General features: G+C 40.7%; 1 protein-coding gene across 1 annotated transcript; it reads right to left on the bottom strand.

Moving 5' to 3' along the window:
- Positions 1-219: 219 nt before the first annotated feature.
- On the bottom strand, positions 220-18,891 carry sack1fa (scaffolding CK1 anchoring protein Fa). The gene is made up of 5 exons (XM_085272104.1): positions 18,331-18,891; positions 9,132-9,299; positions 7,317-7,438; positions 2,081-2,868; positions 220-1,444 (listed from the first exon to the last, which is right to left on the bottom strand). Exons 1-5 carry the CDS (start codon positions 18,802-18,804, stop codon positions 1,395-1,397), a joined length of 1,602 nt encoding a protein of 533 aa, XP_085128230.1. The 5' UTR covers positions 18,805-18,891; the 3' UTR covers positions 220-1,394.
- Between the last annotated feature and the right edge of the window lie 999 nt (positions 18,892-19,890).

Consider the following 19,890-nt stretch of genomic DNA (forward strand, 5'->3'; position numbering starts at 1 on the left):
TCACCTGCAGCATTAAGTGGTGAAACAAATATGTACGTCCACTCATGGAGACAAAAAGTTACAATTTTCTGCAGCATCACCAACTCTTGACTTGTTTTTAACATCAGAGTGGATTACTTTTCTAGCTTACTCTATCTGATAATATCTCTGACCGAAGTAGGCGGTGCGCAATCGACCCAGATTGTATGGAGGAAGAGTCAAATGATGCATTTTAAATGCTCCTTTACTGTCAGAGCCTGATACAGAAAGAGTTCAAGCTGCTAACCAGTGTGATTTCTCTTAAATCTGACTTGAGTTTTATGTTAAGTTGGGCAATTAAATGCAAAGAAGGCCTGACTTTTTATGTTGAACCTGCTTCATAGTCTAAGCCTCAGTTATTGGCTGAGAGTTATTGACTTTTTTTTTTTTTTTTAAATAAGCACCAAACTGAAAATCTATAGGAACTTGCTTAAGGTCAGAAAGAGGCACCCCTCCCCATCTGTACCCCTCACCACGAAGCAGCACTCAGCTATAGTTCACCAGGAGACATCGTGTTCCTTCTAACTTTGTAAGCAGCATAAGACCTGACCCCCACCTCCTGCTGTGCAGTCAGGCAAAGCTTTGAATATTCGCTGTTGATCTTCATCAAATCTCAGGGCTCAAAAAGCGATCTCCCCTGGTTTACATTTCTGAAAATAACAGGCTATCTGTCTGCATGCTGCTCTTTAACTGACACCAAATCACACAAACACTTTTTTTTCCCTTTTGTTTTTATTCCATTTCTGCAACAGTTCAGATCATTTGTGTCTCAAGTGGTTCTCAAGGATTCACATTTTATTCTCCGACCTGTTTCACCTGCGTATCAAAACAAAATCCCAAAGTGCAGACGCACAGTTCCTCATACATTATTCACAGTCTGTACAACACACTCCCATAAACACTGTTGCCAAGGGTCCTCAGTAAGGTTACACTCGGGTACAACACCACGTCTGATCACTTTTCCTGTCCCCATGGAGACCAGAATACCTAAGAGGTGTTATGTAATCCATCTATGTCACCTGGATCAGTCATCGGCTGCTCTCTCAGTCTTTAGGTTCACGAGTGTAAAACATGAAAACACTTTAGTTGTAAAATAACTTAATACCAAAAAAGTGTAGAAAATACATTTAATAGTGGCAATAAAATCTCCCATGAGCACTTTGGCCGAAAACGTCTCGAGGGAGTTCAGCTGCAGCGTGTCTCTAGTGTTGACCTTCAGCTCAGCCTGAAGCAGCATACGTGTCCAGAGGGACAAACTGCACTCATTTTTCGTGAAGAAACGTCAGCTGGTTGCAGTGAGGCGATACAGAGACTCACCCGCTGCAGCAGGTTTAACAACCAGACCCTAAAGTGTCCGAATATCCTCGTGTTTTTTCTCATGATTGGATGCAGTTCCTCTTCTGATGCCGGCGGCGACTTTTGAACCCTGTTGGTAAATAAAAGGGGAAAAAAATCCTTCAATTTAATTCACAATCACAAACTGCGGTCACACAATAACTGATTCTTGACCATGACGAAACGAAAAACATTAATATTATCGACAGACATCACAGGGCTCCTGCAGGTCCCTGGAATGTCTTTAAAAATGCTAAGGATTCAGAAAGGTTCAAATGTTCTCTTCTTCTGACACTGCAATTTTGAATCTCCTAGTAAGATAAAGTGCTTTGCAAACACTCGGCAAAAGATATTTTCCAAAATGTTTCAAACAAACAAAAAAGGTTTGAAATTAAAAGGGTAAAAACTTTTACGATGTTCTAGTGTCATGTACATCTAGATCTAGATTCAAAATCTAAATATTTAACACCACCGGAAATTTAATTTGAAACTAAAGAGCATCGTTTCAGCTACTTGCCATTTAACGTGGACCAGAAATGAGTTGATTTGATGATAGAGGCTTTAATGTGAGTGTATCAGACAGAAAATCCTGGACTTTCAAAAAGTTTACATGTTAGTTTGTAACTCTACTTTTTAAACATTTTATAGACAAAGCATTCAGGAAATATTTGCCTTGTTGCTCACTCGGACCACTGAATTATAAAATAAAAGATCTGTGATGACGCACCGTCTTCGTCTGCCGTGCTGATGGTCTGCATAGACACGCTCCTCTGAATGAACTTCGACGGCTTCTTGATTTTGGTTTTCAGTGGTCCTGGTTTCTCAATGAACTGAAACGAGTCGTCGGATTCATTTCCCGCAACCCTGTTGGCCACTGAGACTTTACAGTCTGCTGTGATAGTGGGGGAGGGGCTCTGAGGAGTGACCACGCCTTCCTCGATAGTGTCTGTACTGTGATTGGCTCCTCTGCCTTTCAAGAAATGCCTGAAGGAGCTGCGCTTTTTGGGTCCGTCTGCCTGGTTCTTCTGACCTCCTTTTCCATCCTCCTCTGTAGGTGAACCCGGACTCTGTGGGGAGGCTCGGTCCAACTTTTCCTTGTTTGCATTGAGAAAGCCGTTCTGCAGACCGTTCCTCTGGTTCAACCCACCTACTAGCGAGTCCCTCTGAGTCGACAAGTCCTGTAGCGAACCCGTCAGACCCAAACTGTTCCCGAAAACCAGCGAGTACTTGGGATTGTGGTACTTATGCGCAGGAACTTTCAGGTCAATCTGCCTGGAGTCCCCAACCGATACCTGAAAGCGAGATGTAGTGACGGGCAGAGGCCGGATGTGCTGCATCTTTGGCTTCATGACTGGTGTAGGAAGAGGCGGCTTAGTGATGTTGAACTCTCTGTACAGGTCCACCTGCTCAGACACTGCGTACAGCTCTCGGAAGTCGTTATCAAAGAAGTCCACAGTGTGTCCCGACATCACCGTGATCATGTTCCTGTCCAGCCGGGACGAACTCCAAGTGAAGCTGCAGAAAAAAAAACAGGAGCGTAAACCAAAGCGGTGATTTAAAGTGGACAAAAAATATGAGATAAAACACCGGGAGACACAACTGCTTGAATTTTATTATTTAAGGCCATTTAAAGAATATATACATATACACACACTCTCCTATTTAGCAGGTTTTGGCTAAATCCAACAAACTCAGAGGTCAAACTGGGCTTTTTAGGGCAACAAGAAGTGCTTCCAAGTCTAGTCAGCAGGTTCAGTAACCATTCATCACAAGCTGCTGAGATTCACTTCAATTCAATTTTATTTAAATAGCTCCAAATCACAACAACAGTTGCCTCACAGTGCTTCAGTATGACCTATCCCATGTCCTTGCTTCCTTTGTAACAGCTACATCACCATTTTTGGGTCTTTCAGATGTAAAAATGTAAACTGTGTAAATTTTGGTTAAGACTGGAAGAAATTTGTGACCATTTGATGAAATCCAATATGGCGGTTATGTCAGGGGTGTTTCCATGTGTCGGCCGTAAGTTTTCACGCTTCTTTTCACTGATTAGTTTTTTAAGGCTAACATCAGCATCACCAAATGAGACCACAGAACAAATTTCATGCAAATTAAGTTACTTTTTTTTTATAGCAACAGGGCCACATCTCCACAACAAGGCATCTCATGGAGCTGTAAACTGATGCCTCAAGCTATGGATGCAGTTATCCAACAAACACTAGATACACTTTAGATCTTACCGTTGGTGCCATATTTTGTGAGACTGCAAAATTGGTGGATAGTGGCAGCACAAAGTCAGGTTATAAGACGATCGATGGGAACTTGTTGAGGCAAACCTTGCACATGGTTCCTCCATGAACACAGCGCCAACTTTGACCCTTTGGTGGCGCTACATTGTTTGAGATGCATGCATTAAATTTGGTGAAAATTAAAGATGTATAAAAATGCCGACTCAATACGGCTGCCTCTGTAGAATCACTTTTGAGCCCTCGGTGTTGACCACATAGCTGCAGCCTGTAACTTTTCTATTTAAACTTGCATTCATAATGAGGCATTACGCATGAGTCAGGACATGACTGTGCTCATTTCACCTGCCACAAATCGGTCCCTCCAGTTTTGTCTTTAGTCAGTGAAGGAAGATTCGCCTCATCACTGATGTGGTCAGATGACGTGCATTCAGACTCATTTTGTTTGTTTGCAGCTTTCAGAACAGCGATTTAACAACGAGAATACAGCTGTGTGGATCCTGTCAAACTCGGAGCTCAGAGGTGAAATCGAGCTCTTTTGCAATTCTGAACTTTGCACTAATGGTTGCAGCTGTTTTATCAGCATGTATGTAGTTATGGCAACACAACATCTAAAACTGAACAAATGACATTATTTTGCCTTTATGTAGACTAAACTGTATCTAAGAAGTCTTTCTGGGATGTGCAACAACAATAGATTTTTATGTTTCAGTTCATTTAAAGCATATCAGTGCACTGCATGTGTCTGGCTCTTAATGTGATCTCCATTTCCCAGTGCGGCCATCACTAACATTCGATTTAATGTCCTGGATTTAGATTTTTAAAAAGATAAATGTTAGCTTTTGTCATAGCCCAATCTGCACCAGAAACTTGATTTATTCAACACGTGCAAAAATGCGTGTACTTCCTGTCATTGCTGCAGGTTAAAAGGAATCTTTTTCTTTGTAGATTTGCATTAAAATTACTGTTTATATTGATACCTGACATTTATATTCACTGTTCATACTGATATGACTGCTATACGGAAACGTAGGCTCGATGTTTTTTATGCCGTTAACTGTATTTCGACGTGCACTGATTGTTATATGATCTCCCCCCTTCTGGGTTACATATGTTCACCTCTGCAGAATTCTTTTTATCCTCAGCAGCGATAAAATTTATCTATTTGTTTGTTTGTTTCAAATCTTTAATCGTTCATTTACTTGGTTTAATGTTGTTGTGATTTGACACTGTATGAAAAAAACTTAATTGAACTATTAAACTAATAAATAAGGTTTTATTTTGATCCCAGAATGTGCTGTAAAATGCTTCAGCTTACTACAGCAGTCATGCACTGTATATGCCAAGGGCTTTTAATGTGAAGGATAAGGAGAGAAAGCCCTTTTTTGTGTGGATCTGGCAGCGGTACCATTTGCAATACTGGAAAAAGGTTGCAGAATAGAAAGGAACAGAATAAAACAAAGCAATGTATTACTACAATTAAAAATGAGTGAGGAAGATAAGAGAGGTACATTGAGTACAGACAGAGGCTAAATGCCTTTAATTTGTGGATATTGCAACCAAAAAATAAAACAAAAAAAATAAACTTAATCAACTGTAGAAATCTTTAAAAGCTGGATAATTAATTCACCCGCATCACTGCCTGGTGTAGGATTTCATTTAAATGTCATACTTTCACCTAGTGTAAGTTTTTTTATTGTTTTAATGGTTTCTCTGAAACTACTTAATCATTTTAAAGCACTCAGGAGAAAGCGGTACGATTCCCTTATAATAATCTCCCAGGTCATAAACGTCCGGCTCGGTCACCAACGACATTTACCAAAAAGCGGACCTACAACAATACATTTATCTTTTCCCACACTGAACCAACAGCAGATAAGAAGAGAGTGTGTTTAAAAAGCACTTTAGTCATTTTACAAGATTAATAAGCTTCAGAGTGTGTAAGGAGTTATTTGGAGGTTTAATGGAGTTCCTTTTGTGCCGGCTGCTTTTAGAGAAAATGTCTCACACCTAACAGTCACAAACAAGCTGCTCTCATTATGTTGGGTTTACACAAAAGATACAAATAGTCAATCAAATGAAGCACAAATAATGGTTATTTAATAACCATATCAGGATCAGTTAATCTGCTTTGGAGTGAAACTGTGTCAGAGGGACACTGTATTATGTGTAAAAGTGAAACTGTCCAAATGAGTCTCAATTGTGACTCTGAACATGTCACCGTAACATGGAGTCGAATATAGGAGGTCAAGCGGTTCAAAGTTTTGACCAAAAACAAGATACAACTGGACTCGGCACGCTAAGCTGGACTTTTATTTTGAAGGATTTTCCATTTCCCAACGAGAGCATACCTTAATTACATGATTTATCTGTTAGTGTGAATATTTAAATTCATCCCATTCCTTACAGCATATAGAGACATCAGAAAACAAACACCTTGCTGTATATAGTATAATTTAATTTTTGTACAACCACAGTTCCTAAAAAGTTGGGACGCTGTGTAAATAGTAAATAACAACAGAATGCAATCTCATAATCCTATATTTTATTCAAAATAAAACACAGAAAGTATCAAATATTTAAACCATTTAAAGAAAAATCTTGGCTCATATTGAATTTGATGGCAGCAACGTGTCTCAAAAGAGTTGGGACAGGGCCGTGTTTCCCACTGTGTAGCGTCCTCTCTGCTTTTAACAACACTCTGTAAACAACTGAGGAGAGCAGCTGCTGGACTTGTAGAAGAGAAATGTTCTCCCATTCTGGTCTGATATAGGACTCGAGCTGTTCAACAGTCCTCTGTCTTCTTTGTCGTATTTTTAGTTTCATGGTGCTCCCGGACTGCTGGCTGGTCAGTTCACATACTGCATCTATTCTGTGCTATTCTAATAGAAACTCTGCAGTTTAGCTGAAAAAGCATTGTCTGGATCGGAGCATATGTTGATCTGTAGACTATATGCACCTTTCAGTAGCAAATGTAGGTGTGCCGGTAGATTTTCCAGATGTGCAAGCTGCCAGTTCAATAGGCACAAAGGCATGAGATATGAAGATAAAGACAGAGAAGACAGGACGTCTTTGCATGATGGAGCTTTAACCTCCATTTGTGGATGGCACAGTTAATTGTGTTCACAGACAGTGATTTCTGAAAGCTTTTAATGCAGTGCTGATTTTCAGCCTTGTCACTTGCACACAGAGATTTCTCCATATTCTCTGAATCTTTGGAAGATTGTGTACTCTAGATGACGAGACATAGGTTTTCTCAATTTTACACAATTTGCAGATGCAGTTTAATGAAAATTAGTGAACCTCTGCCCATTTTTACCTCAAACATCTTCTCTAAGATGTTTTTAGACCCAATCATGTTATTGACCTGCTCCCAATTAACACAAATACTTGCAAAACATTCCTCCAGCTATTTTCTAAGTACCACTTGTCCAGCCTTTTGTTGCTCCATGACTTTTTGAGACATTTTGCTGCCACTGAATTCAAAATAAGTGCATATTTTTCATGAAATGTCTCAGTTTTCTGTGTTGTGTTATGAATAAAATGTGTTTATGGGACTTGCAACTTATTGTATTCTGTTTTTATTTACATTTTTCTTCTTCTGGGTGCTATAAAATCTTACATAAAATAATAAATTGAAACAGGTTGCTTTATCAACCTTTTCTGCTTCCTTTGAATGCACCTGACCACAAAAAGAAACACTGGTTTGATATTTACCTGTAAGACCCAAACATGACCTTCTCTCCATCCACCAGCATGTATTTGGAGCACAGGGAGCCTGGCAGTTTTCCAAAGGACAGGGCCAGCCCTGCACCTTTTAGCATCCGCACACGTAGATTCTGTAAAAGAAACACCTGTTGGATTACACACTGGCTTACCTGTGTCAAAAATGTCACACAGGTAAGCCTGAGTAAACGGACCCCAGCTATCGGGCATCCGTGGCTTTTTCAAGAATGACTGGCTGATTTACAGAGATGCCAAGTCAAATTTCTGCAGGCACACCCAGAAACATAAAGTCAGCTTTCATAATAAGTAAAGGCTAAAACCCAAACACTTCAGCCACCTCTGTTTACTTAGAGGGAAGCAGGAAAAGAAAAGGACGTAAATGCTGAGTAGACAAACTGGGAGGAGGCTCTCCTGTGGTGTCAACCCTGGCGTGGGGTGAGAGCGTCAAGTTACTGTCCTTGGATCTGTTCTCAGGATCTATGAATGTTCCCTTGTCACTAGTAACAGTAACAGAGCCCGGCACTCTGAAAGGGTCTTTCACAGCCTTATAAACTGATACCACAATGGCCAGCCATTCCACCACTCCGGTTAAACCAGACTGGAGCTGAAAAACTCTGTATACAACAGATAAGACTGGGTATTATGACACGGTGAAGATAGGATGACAGATGACTCACTATTTGCGCTTAATCTAAATCAGCACCTAATGTCACTTCTCAGGTTCTGCACCACAAGAAGCAGCAATTACATGTTAGCTCGTGCTAGCGTCTGCTCAGCAGTCGATTTTCCAGTAATTCCTCAAAAATTATTAATTTGACCCTCCCTGTTTTACACTGGAAGGAAAATACTTCTTTTTATTTTCACACATACTTTCACACAAGTGCTCCAACAAGTCCATTTCCTCACATTTTATTGATTTCCTGCTGTTTATCAGTTTCCTAACCACTACGTCTGCTACTTTTAGCTAACTAGTTAAACTGTTCTTGCGAAACCTTTAATGATCTGTTTTAGTTACTTAGATAATACTTTTTCAGCCTCAATCTTTGACTTTTTTTATGACTGAACAATTTAATCAGTTACTTTAATCCTATTTTTAACCTATTTCAATCATTTACTTAAAATTTTAGCTAACCGCTACATCCGCTACTTTTAGCTAACTAGTGTAACAGTTCGTGCAAATCTTTGCAATCTATTTCAGTTACTTATATAAAATGCGTTTTTTCATCCTTAATCATTGACTATTTTGCTGACTTAACTATTTAATTTGTTAATTTTATCCCTTTTTAAAAACTATTTCAACCATTTACTCAAAATTTTAGCTAACCGTCTACTGTTTATGTTTTATGTTAAGCTGTATCAATTCTTTAAAAGTCCCATTAAAAACTACTCCATCCATTCAATGCTGGATACTTTTCTGAGCAGTAAATTGGCAGGTTTCACAAACGAAATTCCTGTAACTTCCAATGCACTGCTGCAAAGGCAGTTATGAGAAATCAAACATAAAACTACCCTTAGGGTTAAGTGGGAAAATGTAAGGTTTTTGTAGTTGGTTCGGTAAGTGTATTGCCAAGTTTTCCTGGTTCATGTTTTAACTAGATCAAACCTTTGAGGTAATTAACTTGTCAGCGATTTCCCAGAAAGCCTGGCCTATGATTCAGAATAAGTTTTAATCTGGGATAATTCCAGCCGTCATCGGCATTGTTCCAGGACTCAGCAGTGACCTACTGAGCTGTTTTCCCATGTTCATTTCCTCTTTGTTTACTGTGTTAGAGAACCTCCTCTCTCTGCAGCGCTCTGTTTGCTCACCCGCAGATGCATCGCGTTAATCTGCAGCCGAGAGCACATATCCAGAAAGTGGGGCACTCCCCTGGCCTCCAGCACAACGTAAACTGCCACGCCACGCCGTGACGAAGCATCCAGCAGGTCCTGGAGAATCTGCAGGTCCGTGAGGAGGTCCATGACGATGGCCACTACCTGCGAGAAACAGACGAGAGAGGAGCCATCTCACGTTACTCGTGCATATCCATTAACACTTGTGCTCTTTTTCAGTTATTTGAGCAGTCATATTTTTTTTTTAATTTGGAAACAACAATTGCTGAACAAAAGAAGAAGACTTTAACAGCAAGCATACACAATACACAAGTATGTGACTATTATTCAAATATAATAAATAATTCACAAAATATTGAGACTCATTGGATTGAGGCTCTCAAAGTTTTAGTGCCATTTAAAGCAGATAGCATGTGACTGAGGGCATCCCCTAATGTTCGCACCATGTGTGCTCACCGCAAGCTGGTTGAAATTTTTATTTCAAAGCTAGTTTAAAGTTGTTTAACAGTTCATAAGGTGGTCCTGACTTCCATTTATACCAGTTCATTTGCTTACTGTTAAACTTAAGTACATTTTGCATGGAGCTACAGAGGCTATGAGGATGGTTGTGAGCAGTCAGGTTGGCAGTTCAACTCCAGGTCCAGCCCCATCAGCAAAACTATTTCTCTTTTACTTTTGCTTTTTCATCCCACACATCTGAAATTAATTTGGTAGCCTTGGTGTGAACTTTAAAGATATTTAAAAAATGTAAACTCATGAAATGAGTCATGTAAAAATGCAGTCTATCTATACACACTTACACCCACTCTAACTGACAGATCAATAAAGAGCAGACGTCACGGTTATGTCACCGCAGTCGTGTACATAATAACAGAAAATATATGAAATAAAACCCGAAAGACGTTGGGACTAAGTAAAAAAACCAAAACCCATCTTTTTGTGCCTTTAGTCATGGGAACAGAAATGTAAGTTTCATTTTTGTTTGTTAAACAGACAAAAGAATTTCATACCAGACACACACATAAAGGCGAAGTCAGCAATAATGAATGATTAGAAAGGAGGGATCCTTATAGAAGACACCTTGTTACCAACTTTAACAGACAAAACAAATCAGTCATTTTCATTGTTTCTTCATTTATGTATCAGTCAATCAGCAGATATATTAGAATGTGTGATATGACACATTTATTTTTCACTATGACTGAAGATAAGCTCAGCTAAGCCTCTGGATTTAATAGTATCATTGCGGTCACAGCATGACCGAGCTAATTTATATTTGGCTTTAAATCTACACAGAATCTAGGCTGTAGGCTGTGCAACAGGCCGAAACCATTGCCAGCATTTATACTTGTGCACATTATGCTTGCGATGCTAAAATACCCGTTGGTGGTTGAGTTTCTCTATCCGAGCTGCTCAGTTCCCTTCCAGTCAGTTTGAAAAATAGCAGCACAAGAAGGAGTAACCAGAAATGAGTTGAAGGAAATGACTGCACTCACTGCAACAATGCAACGAGTATTTTCCTCTCTAGAAAGATGCACGTCAGGTTACAGCACAAGTGTGTGGTTGCAGCATACCTATGATTTAGATATAAGTCTGAGTTCTGAACCCTGAAGTTACACCAAGTCTAAACTTTATGTCCTCATTGATCACTTCATCACACAAATTTAAAGTGTCTTGGGCAACAAACTACATTTATGCTGTGGCATTCAGAGGGTAGGGTCACAATTTGGCTTTAATGACATGAAAGCACTTATCCATCCTGCCTTGTACCAGCATTTAGGGTGCTGACGGTGATGTCATGGTGTGGGAGATATTTTCTTGACTGTCTTAGTAACTGTTCAGCACTCAGTTTTATTGCTGACCGTGTCCATCCCTTTATGACCACAGTGTACCCATCTTCATATGACACAAAGCACCAAATCATCTCAGACTGGTTTCTTGAACATGACAGTGAATTCACTGCCCTCCACAGTCACCAGAGTAGAGCAGCTTCGGCACGTGGTGGAACGGGAGATTCATATCATGGGCGTGCAGCAGACAAATCTGCACTAACTCTATGATGCTTCTCGTGCTCTCACCATGGACCAAAACCCATGTTTCCAGCACCTTCTTGAATCTAATAAAGTGAATGGCAAGTGCACAGGTAATTCAGTAAGGAAATAAAAGCTGAAACCACTTCTGTTTTTTTCCTGTAAAACACCTCAGACCAGCCTGATGGGGAAAAGTCACGATTCCTGTGTATTTACTTTTAAATCCGGCTGCGGGATGCACCATTTAAACATTAAAACAACATCTGAATGTTTCCACCACTCCCACTGCCAGTCCGAACAAAGGCACCAGGGCGCTAACCTGTCATTAGTCTTGTGATATGAAGTTTAAACACGCAACCTTCCACCACGGCAGCAGTTCACACTTCTGCATAACTTGTTTTTCTAGGCGATTAAAAGTTTTAGCAAAGACAGTTTGGACAAATGCCAGCAACGGCTACGACTCACAGCACCGCTAATCTGAGCAAGAAATCAGCAGCTACATCTCTAACAGATGCATTTATAACACTTTACAGCATACAGTTTAATTATGTACTGGATTTATTAGACCAATAAGACTGCTGTTTGTACTGAGATGTTTTATAGCCTCTCCTGGTTTTTGTACCCTTAAGAGCAGTTTCAAAAGACCATGTGACTCTTTTTTTCCCCCATTTCCTTATTACAGTTTGTTTGGGACTCATCCAGCAAACTGAAACTAGTTCTCCAGGAAGACACGAGTTTGAATAACACAGTAAACCAGGCATGACTCAGTGAAGCTCCCGTCATCAAATTCTCATCCAAACTGCTTACGATGCATTTTATGTTGGAAAAAACATCTATCCAGAAAATGCTTAATCTGAACTATTTCAAGGTTTTCTGGAAATTGAAGCGTTATTTTCATACACGCCCATTTGGTATGGCTAACGGTTATTCCACCTGCCAAGACTGTTTTATTACATTGACCTTCCACGAGCTCTGGCTGATAAACCTGATAACATACACTTATTTTAAAGTAATAAAATAAGTGTATGTAGAAGTTCATTTTCAACAGAGGGTGAAACGAGGCCAAGCACAAGAGAAAGAAGGATTATTTTGAAACGTGACTTATGTAAAGCTACTCTTTTAGACTCCAAGAGTAAAAATATGGAGCTGGAAGTGAGCAGATTAGATCCACTTCAGTTGTAGTGGTTTACAAGTTCACCTAAAAGAGGTTTGGGCTGTTTGTCCACAAACAGCAGGTTTACGATGGCGCTGTTGTGAAATTTGAGTTTTTAAATCAACCACTCCTTTTAGGTGGGTACAGAGATTTGCCAATAGCATTGTGCTTTCAATGAGGGCTTTAAAAATTAATTAAAGGCACCTGTCAGCAGCAGAGAAGTATTTACATGACTCACAGTTCAAAATAACTCTTATTTGTCTTATACCAGCCTTTGGTGCAGACCCCGAGTTGCCCCTCTGCCTGACAAACTGTTTCCGGTTTAGCCCCTCCTCCATTAAGCAAACTTTGTCTTGATTGGCTGGTGCTCATAAACATAAGGTTTGAACAGCAGGTGGGTGGGACTTCTCTGTAACACACAACCATCATCAGTAAGAACAACTGAAACAGTGTTTAGAGGCCTTGGCACTCAGGGTCCACCTGGAGCATAGTACCTGTGTATATTACAGGAAATAAGGAAAAACACAACAGTTCCCCCCATAGAGAAGTGGTTTAACAACCATTAGAACAGTTTCCAGGGTTTTTTTTTTCAGGTGTAGCTGCATAAGCAGAGACCAGCCTCACTAACTTCTGATGCAAACAGTTATTTTGTTCTGTAAGAAGCCTGAAATACAACAGAAACAGTTCATAGCTCCAACAGTTACTCCTAGTAGGCGTCCCGGCAAATAAACGTCCTTGGACTTTCTATTACTATTATTGTCATTATTATTTTATATTATTGTTCTGTTTATTTTTATCCTGCTGCTAAACTAATTTCCACTTGTGGGACAATAAAGAAATTGAATTGAATTGAGAACTGGGATAAAGTGATGTCCACAGCTGACATATTTATATTTAAGCGAGATCTTTTCAAATGCCCACAGTTAAAAAACACACCTCACAGTCACTCTGATCCGATTTAGCATCAGTTTTTCAGCCCCGAAAGCCATGTTCATGTTTTATCATGTACAGACATCTAAAAAAAAAGAATTTACACACAGTTTATTTAGTAGCTGAAGTGACACTTTAGACATGAGCAAAGATCAATGTAATATTTTTATTGTTACTTTTAACGACCTGGAAACACCTGGAGAGCTCTGTGTGTTTGTTGGCGAGTGCTGCTGCCAGTCTTTGTTCATGGCTGGGCTTCAGCTTGTTTTCTCTGGTATCTATCATCACGTGTGATATAATGGAAAACCTTCCACTGTGGCAAATTGGATCAAACACTTGAGCCCTGTGACGTGAATGGACAACACCTTGTGTAAATGACTTCTCCTGATGGGATTCTGGTGAAGAGCACCTTCTTCATGTGCATGAAAATACGCATGACATCACCTGAATCGAAGAACTCGTTGTTTTCTTTCCCTTTCAGGCGACATTTTCTGCTTTTTCTCTTGAATGCAGTTCGACCGGTAACTGTCACCTCGGCTCTTTCATATGTACATCTCAGCTCTTCTCTTGGATTGTGATAATGATCTCCTGTAGAGTAATGTTATGCATCCAGGATTAACGTGTGCGTGCGTGCACCACTTAAACTGCACAAGGACTCTTTCAAGTATCTGTCAGGCTTTTAGGAGGGGATGAGTTATTTTACCTGAAGGGGAGCAATCTGTGCCTGATTCATTAAGCTGACACGGTGCTGAGCAGACTGCTGTAGATGGATAATAAAGTGGATTATTAACTATTCAAATATGATGAGTTCTGCACATCTTTATTCGTCTTTCCACCCAGCAAATACAGCCTCTGGTGCTGCCTGTCAAAACCAATCGCAAGTGAGCGATTCTCCTCATTAGCTATGATTTTCGCACCTGGGATTTGAGCCAATCAGACGGAGTCGTGCAAAACTCCAAGTGGGCGAGGAGAAAAGTTTTTTTTTTTTTTTTTTAAAAAGAGCAGCTTGTTAAATGCCAACCTTAACCTGGTCTGCAGGATCTTGGGGGAGGCTGCCACTCAGCCGCTCAGCTTTTCCCTTCTGCGTTTTAATGACTCAGCTTGTTAAAACTTGCACAGGACTCTCCCATTCATTTAGCTTTTATCATTTTATTTACCCACGCTGGCTTCGTTAACCCTCACCTCCTTCTACCTTACTAGAAAATTCTCTGAACAAGCGTTACAACAACGCTACTGCAGCGCTACAACTTGCAGATGCCCCTCAAACACGCCGTGTGCAGTTTGCTGGTCATTACATTTTGAGAAAAAGGACGTGAGGATACACTGGCGCAGTGAGTGTGCTGGTTAAAATCAAACAGATCTGAGAAAAGTTTCCGTCCGATTCCTTAACTTCAGTAACTTAATGAAACCATTAAAAAAGTGCGGCCTTCAGAATATGGAATTTGTCAGTGTTACAGCCTCTCACAGAAGTAGGCGGAATTTTGCCACTTTTACAGTTCTCATTAGTTTTTCCATTTGAGCATTTTTGAACCTTCATAACTTCAATCAATGAGATTTTCAAGGCTGAAAAAAACATTTAATCTCTGTTAAAACTTCCAACTAAATCAATTTTAGAAACACCAACTGCATCACAATGTTCCAAAAATATTTATTTTATCTTTAATTATTATTTATTTATCTTTATCTTATTTATCCACCTCCATTGTCAAGTTTGCTGACGACACTGCTGTTGTGGGCCTGATCTCCGACAACATCGAGACGGCCTACCTGGAGGAGATTAGGAACCTGGAGACCTGGTGCCAGGAGAATAACCTCCTCCTAAACATCAGCAAGACTAAGGAGCCGATCGTGGACTTCACTACAAAGCAGGCGAGGAATTACAAACCCCTCATCATCAGTGGCACGCCAGTGGAGAGAGTGGACAGTTTCCGATACCTGGGTGTCCACATCACTCAGGACCTGTCATGGTCCTGTCACATCAACACCCTGGTTAAGAAAGCCCGTCAGCGTCTCTTCTTCCTCAGAAGACTTAGAGACTTCCATCTGCCACTGAAGGTGCTCAAGAACTTCTACTCCTGCACCATCGAGAGCGTCCTGACGTCAAACATCTGCACCTGGTTTGGGAACAGCACCAAGCAGGACAGACGAGATCTGCAAAGGGTGGTGCGCTCGGCAGAACGCATCATTCAATCAGAGCTCCCTGACCTGCTGTCCATCTACACCAAGCGGTGCAAGTCCAAAGCTAGGAAGATTATGATGGACCTCTCCCATCCCAACAATGGACTCTTCTCACTGTTGAGGTCTGGGAAGCGCTTCCGCTCCCTTAAGGCCAAAACAGAGAGAATGAGGAGGAGCTTCTTCCCCCAGGCTATTCGGGGCCTGAACCAGGTGTAGGACTGGACTCTCCCAAACACGTCACTATAAGACTGGACTCTCACACACGTCACCACACGCACCACCACACATTTCCTATAATTCTATAATTCCTATAATTTATAATCCTTATCTTTATAATCTCTTCTGCTATTTGCACATTCTTTACTGTAAATTCCTAAGTTAATTTGTAAATTTTTGTAGTAAATTGTAAATATTGTAAAACTTTTCTTCTGTCATTTAATGGTCGGGCATTGTACAGCTACAAGCATTTCACCCCCCATGTCATACTGTGTATGGTTGTGTGTGTGTGACAAATAAAATTTGAATTTGAATTTGAATTTTTTATGTTTCCCATAATCAGCTTTTAGCATTAGTATCATGGGATGAATTACATTTTTAACAGAAAACTTTAATAAATCAACCCCTGGTACCCCGATTGTTTGATCTGTTTTCTGATAACTCACGAGAGAAAACTCAAAAGAATCTCATCGACATGTGGAATAGGAACCTAAACACCAGATAAAGCCAGGAAAAACCTTGGAGCACCTCGGGAGTGCATTAATGTCAGTAGTTCTCTTCATAAAGACAGCGATGGGTGATCAGGTGATCATGTTTTAGTCATAACCACCCTGTCTGCAGGGACCCAACGAGATAGAAACACAACGACGTCTCTTTCAGGGCAACATTGACAACAGAACAACCTTTAGCCAAAATCTGAGAACCACTCATTAAAATAACCTCAAACACAGCAGTGGACTTACTCGGGCCTCCAGAACCTTTTCTTCTTATTAGCCTCTCGGTTTATTAAAAAGTATTTAAAAGTGACATACTACACAACATTTCCAGTTCGATGTTTTTATTACTGGTCACTAATTAAGTAGCACAGGTCAAAATGATCCGTTTTTATCTTATGCTAGACCTCAGTACATCCCTTCAGCTCATCCTCTGTCTGAAATAAACCAATTTAAGTCCTATACTTGAAGGCCACAAGACACCTCAAAAGTACAACTACTTTATGTAAAAGTACAGATATCCCACGAGAAGTATCAGAGAATATCAGAGGGAATATATGAAGAAATAAACCCAACTGAGTTTCTGTTTGAAAAGAAAACAGCAGCAGCTTTTCCCACTATGACGTTCCCAAAGAAACCCTGAATAAATCAATCATTCCCTTTTACGCTGCAAGCTGAAACTCGGAGCACCGGAGTAGAGCGCTGCGCCGTGACGATGGAAATTCCAGGTAAAAAGTCAGATGTGTATCTTTTATTTTCACTTTGACTTACAGCTGAAAAATGACAAAAAGCTCTTTGAGTTACGACAAATGTGAAAAACTTGAAACCCGCCTGCAGCTTCTGCTCTGTGGCGACTCATTAAACTGTTAAGACGGTGCAGTTATCAAGATGTAAACCTGCAAAATGTATGTACATGTACAAAGTGTACATATATATGCCACAATGTGAGTTATATGCATACATGACAGTATGGACGACTAAGGTACAGATTGAATTATTGAAGAAATCTTTGAATAATCTTTATTCAAGCAGGCCTGAAACTAAAGATTATTATTGTTAATAGTGAATATTCTCCTGTTTTGTTTTGTTTTGTTTTTCCATAACTCTTATATATTAAAAGTGAGAAAACTTACTCTCATTATCAAATTAATCATCCAATTACTGCGTGATAGGATGAATCTGGAGGAAGGAAGTGCTACACGACTCAGCGGGGTGAAAACAAACTCAGTCCAAAAATTATTCTTGGAACAATTCAGGCAGCGAACCCCTTTTTTATATGGACATTTTAAATTGTTTAAAAGTATTTTTTACCCTAAAAAGATCAATTATCAAAACTTTTGATATTAATGATATTATTTTGTTTTTAACAGGCCGTCCCTGTCACTCTACCTGTCCTTTGCACTCAAAATAAATCCTAAAAAGCTGAAGCTTTAACTCAAACTGACATTTATGATGATGAATTCGGCAAGACAGGAAACATGAGGACTGACTGTAACCGGCTCAGTCTGGGGGGGGGGGTTCTTTGTCACTTTCGTGGTCAGGTGAGCGTCTGCAGCCAATCGCTGTTAGTATTACAGCGTTATTCTCCTTCTTTGTTAGAAGTAGGTCAGGGACTTCTCCTTTAATTGCTCCATATATAAGAAAGGAGTTTCCTTTGTTTGGTTTAGGTGCAGGAGCTGACTCGTAAACTTTCCTAAATCTGAATCTGCAGGTGTTTTATTCCACCTGTTTTATTGTTTGATGCATGCAGTCACATTTTTGTATCAGCACTTTTAGAGGCAAGTCATGTAAGAAGCAAAGTGCTCGGCAGGAAAGCTCAGAGGTTTCTTCTTATTTAAAGTTTCACTATTTCATGCCTGTAGAATTTGAATCTCTGTGGATTTGAAGTTAAATCAGGACAAAACTGAATACTTCTCACTGTTTTCTGGCTTCATAAGCACTACATCACAGACTAAGCGAACACTCACCTGCAGCCCTGACTGTTTTTATCGCTTCAGGTTAACAAATAAAAGGACTGAAGTTCCTATAAGTCAGGGTGTCCCAAATTTGGTGGGTTATTATAGAAAAATGTGAATAATTAAAGAAAAACTTTAAAACACTTGTGCGTAAATTTGAGTTTGGTTTAGATGCTGTAAACAGGGTGGATATGCAGGGTTTCTCTTCTTTTCTGTTACCTTGTGTGACTCCTGGATGAGCCTCCTCACCACCGCCTTGATGTGCGGTCCCTGCTCTTTGGGGGGGTGGGTGTACACGGACACCCGGGTCACCCCCTTGTAGACGCCGCTGCTGCCGGGCCAACCGATGTCCAGAGTCGGGACCTCTGTGTCGGACATCTGGGGCCAGTAGGTGGAGTGGACCCCGGAGTCCGCGCTGGAGGAGCCCTTGGACTTGTCGTGCTCCCCGGACTCGGAGTCGCTGTCTGTGTCGTACTCGTGGAAAGTTTTGCGGATAACTTTGACCTCCCGGGCGCATAGGAAGTCTTTGGTGTTGTCCTCCTGGAGGCGCATCTTGAAGGCTCCGTCCCCATTCCTCAGCAGCTGCTCCAGGGCCGCACGCTGCTCCTCACTGTAGTAAAACTCTGGCTTGGACTCCGGGACCTTCTCGTTAACGTGCTCATCATCCATGCACACCAGCTGAGACTCCGCCATGGCCCAAAGATTTAAAAATAACTTCCCCCTCAGTGCGCCACCGCTGCTGATTCCGCTGCTGCTGTTGCTGCTTCCCAAGAACCGCAATACCTGTGCTGACAGGTAGCAAGGGGGCGGAGCCAACAGGTACGTTATTAAAGAACATCCGGCCTGTAAACTTTCAGAGTACAACTTTCAAAAGGCAACAACGGAAGTTTGTCAGTGGTGGATCCTTCAGAGTAGAGGAACGTTATTGTAGTTAACCAGAGATGTCAAACTTATTTTATGTTATCGGCCATATACACACTACTTTGCTCTTAAGCATTATTGTAAAGAAGTTTAACTACTCATTTAATCCCTTACTTGACCTAATATGAGAACTAGAAATGCAGTTTCAACAGTGGCTCATTGCCCAGATGGTTCTGTATTTATAAAACATTAAAACAAGTTTTTTTTAATTCACAGAAATATTTTTAACTGTAGACACAGCATAATAAAAACAGAGATTTTAGTTGATAGTGGAAAACAGGAACTTTTATGTCATTTCTGTCATGGTTCTCAAGATCTGGAGAGGTCGTGGTGTGTGTATTGTTTGTCTTAACCTCTCCCACCAGGGCGGAACTGGACCTTGGTTCCCCGCCTCTGAACCCACCCTGAACACACACCTGTGGCTCATTCACACTGATCCTGGCAGACTACTTAAGATGGCAAGAGAGGCTGCTTCCTCGCTGGATCGTCACATTACCAAGTGTCAGTGTAGTGTAACCTATGGAAATGTTCCTTTGATCCCCTAGAGTTTCCTCCTGACTTTGTTTTTTCCTCTGTGTACAGGCCTTCTAGACTCCCTGCCCGTCTTCCCTGCCGTCTGGATTTCTGTGGATGTGTGTGAGTGAGCGTGAGCTTCTTAGTGTGGACATTTTTGAGTTACGGATCGAGTGGAAGAAGAGCGTGTGTGTACCCCCGTCTTGGACCTTCCCTTCGGACCCCGCCCTACTCCCTGGAGCCCCGTGTTATCTGTTCCACTGTATATATGTATATATTCTCACTTGGTGTCACATTTCAAATAAACCCTCACCCTCTCTCTAAACTTCAGAGTCCTGCGAGTGA

Source organism: Mchenga conophoros, linkage group LG4 (assembly GCF_057382185.1).
Source record: "Mchenga conophoros isolate Kocher_MC1m ecotype Shallow Benthic linkage group LG4, M_conophoros_male_GT1.1, whole genome shotgun sequence".
NCBI lineage: Eukaryota > Metazoa > Chordata > Actinopteri > Cichliformes > Cichlidae > Mchenga > Mchenga conophoros.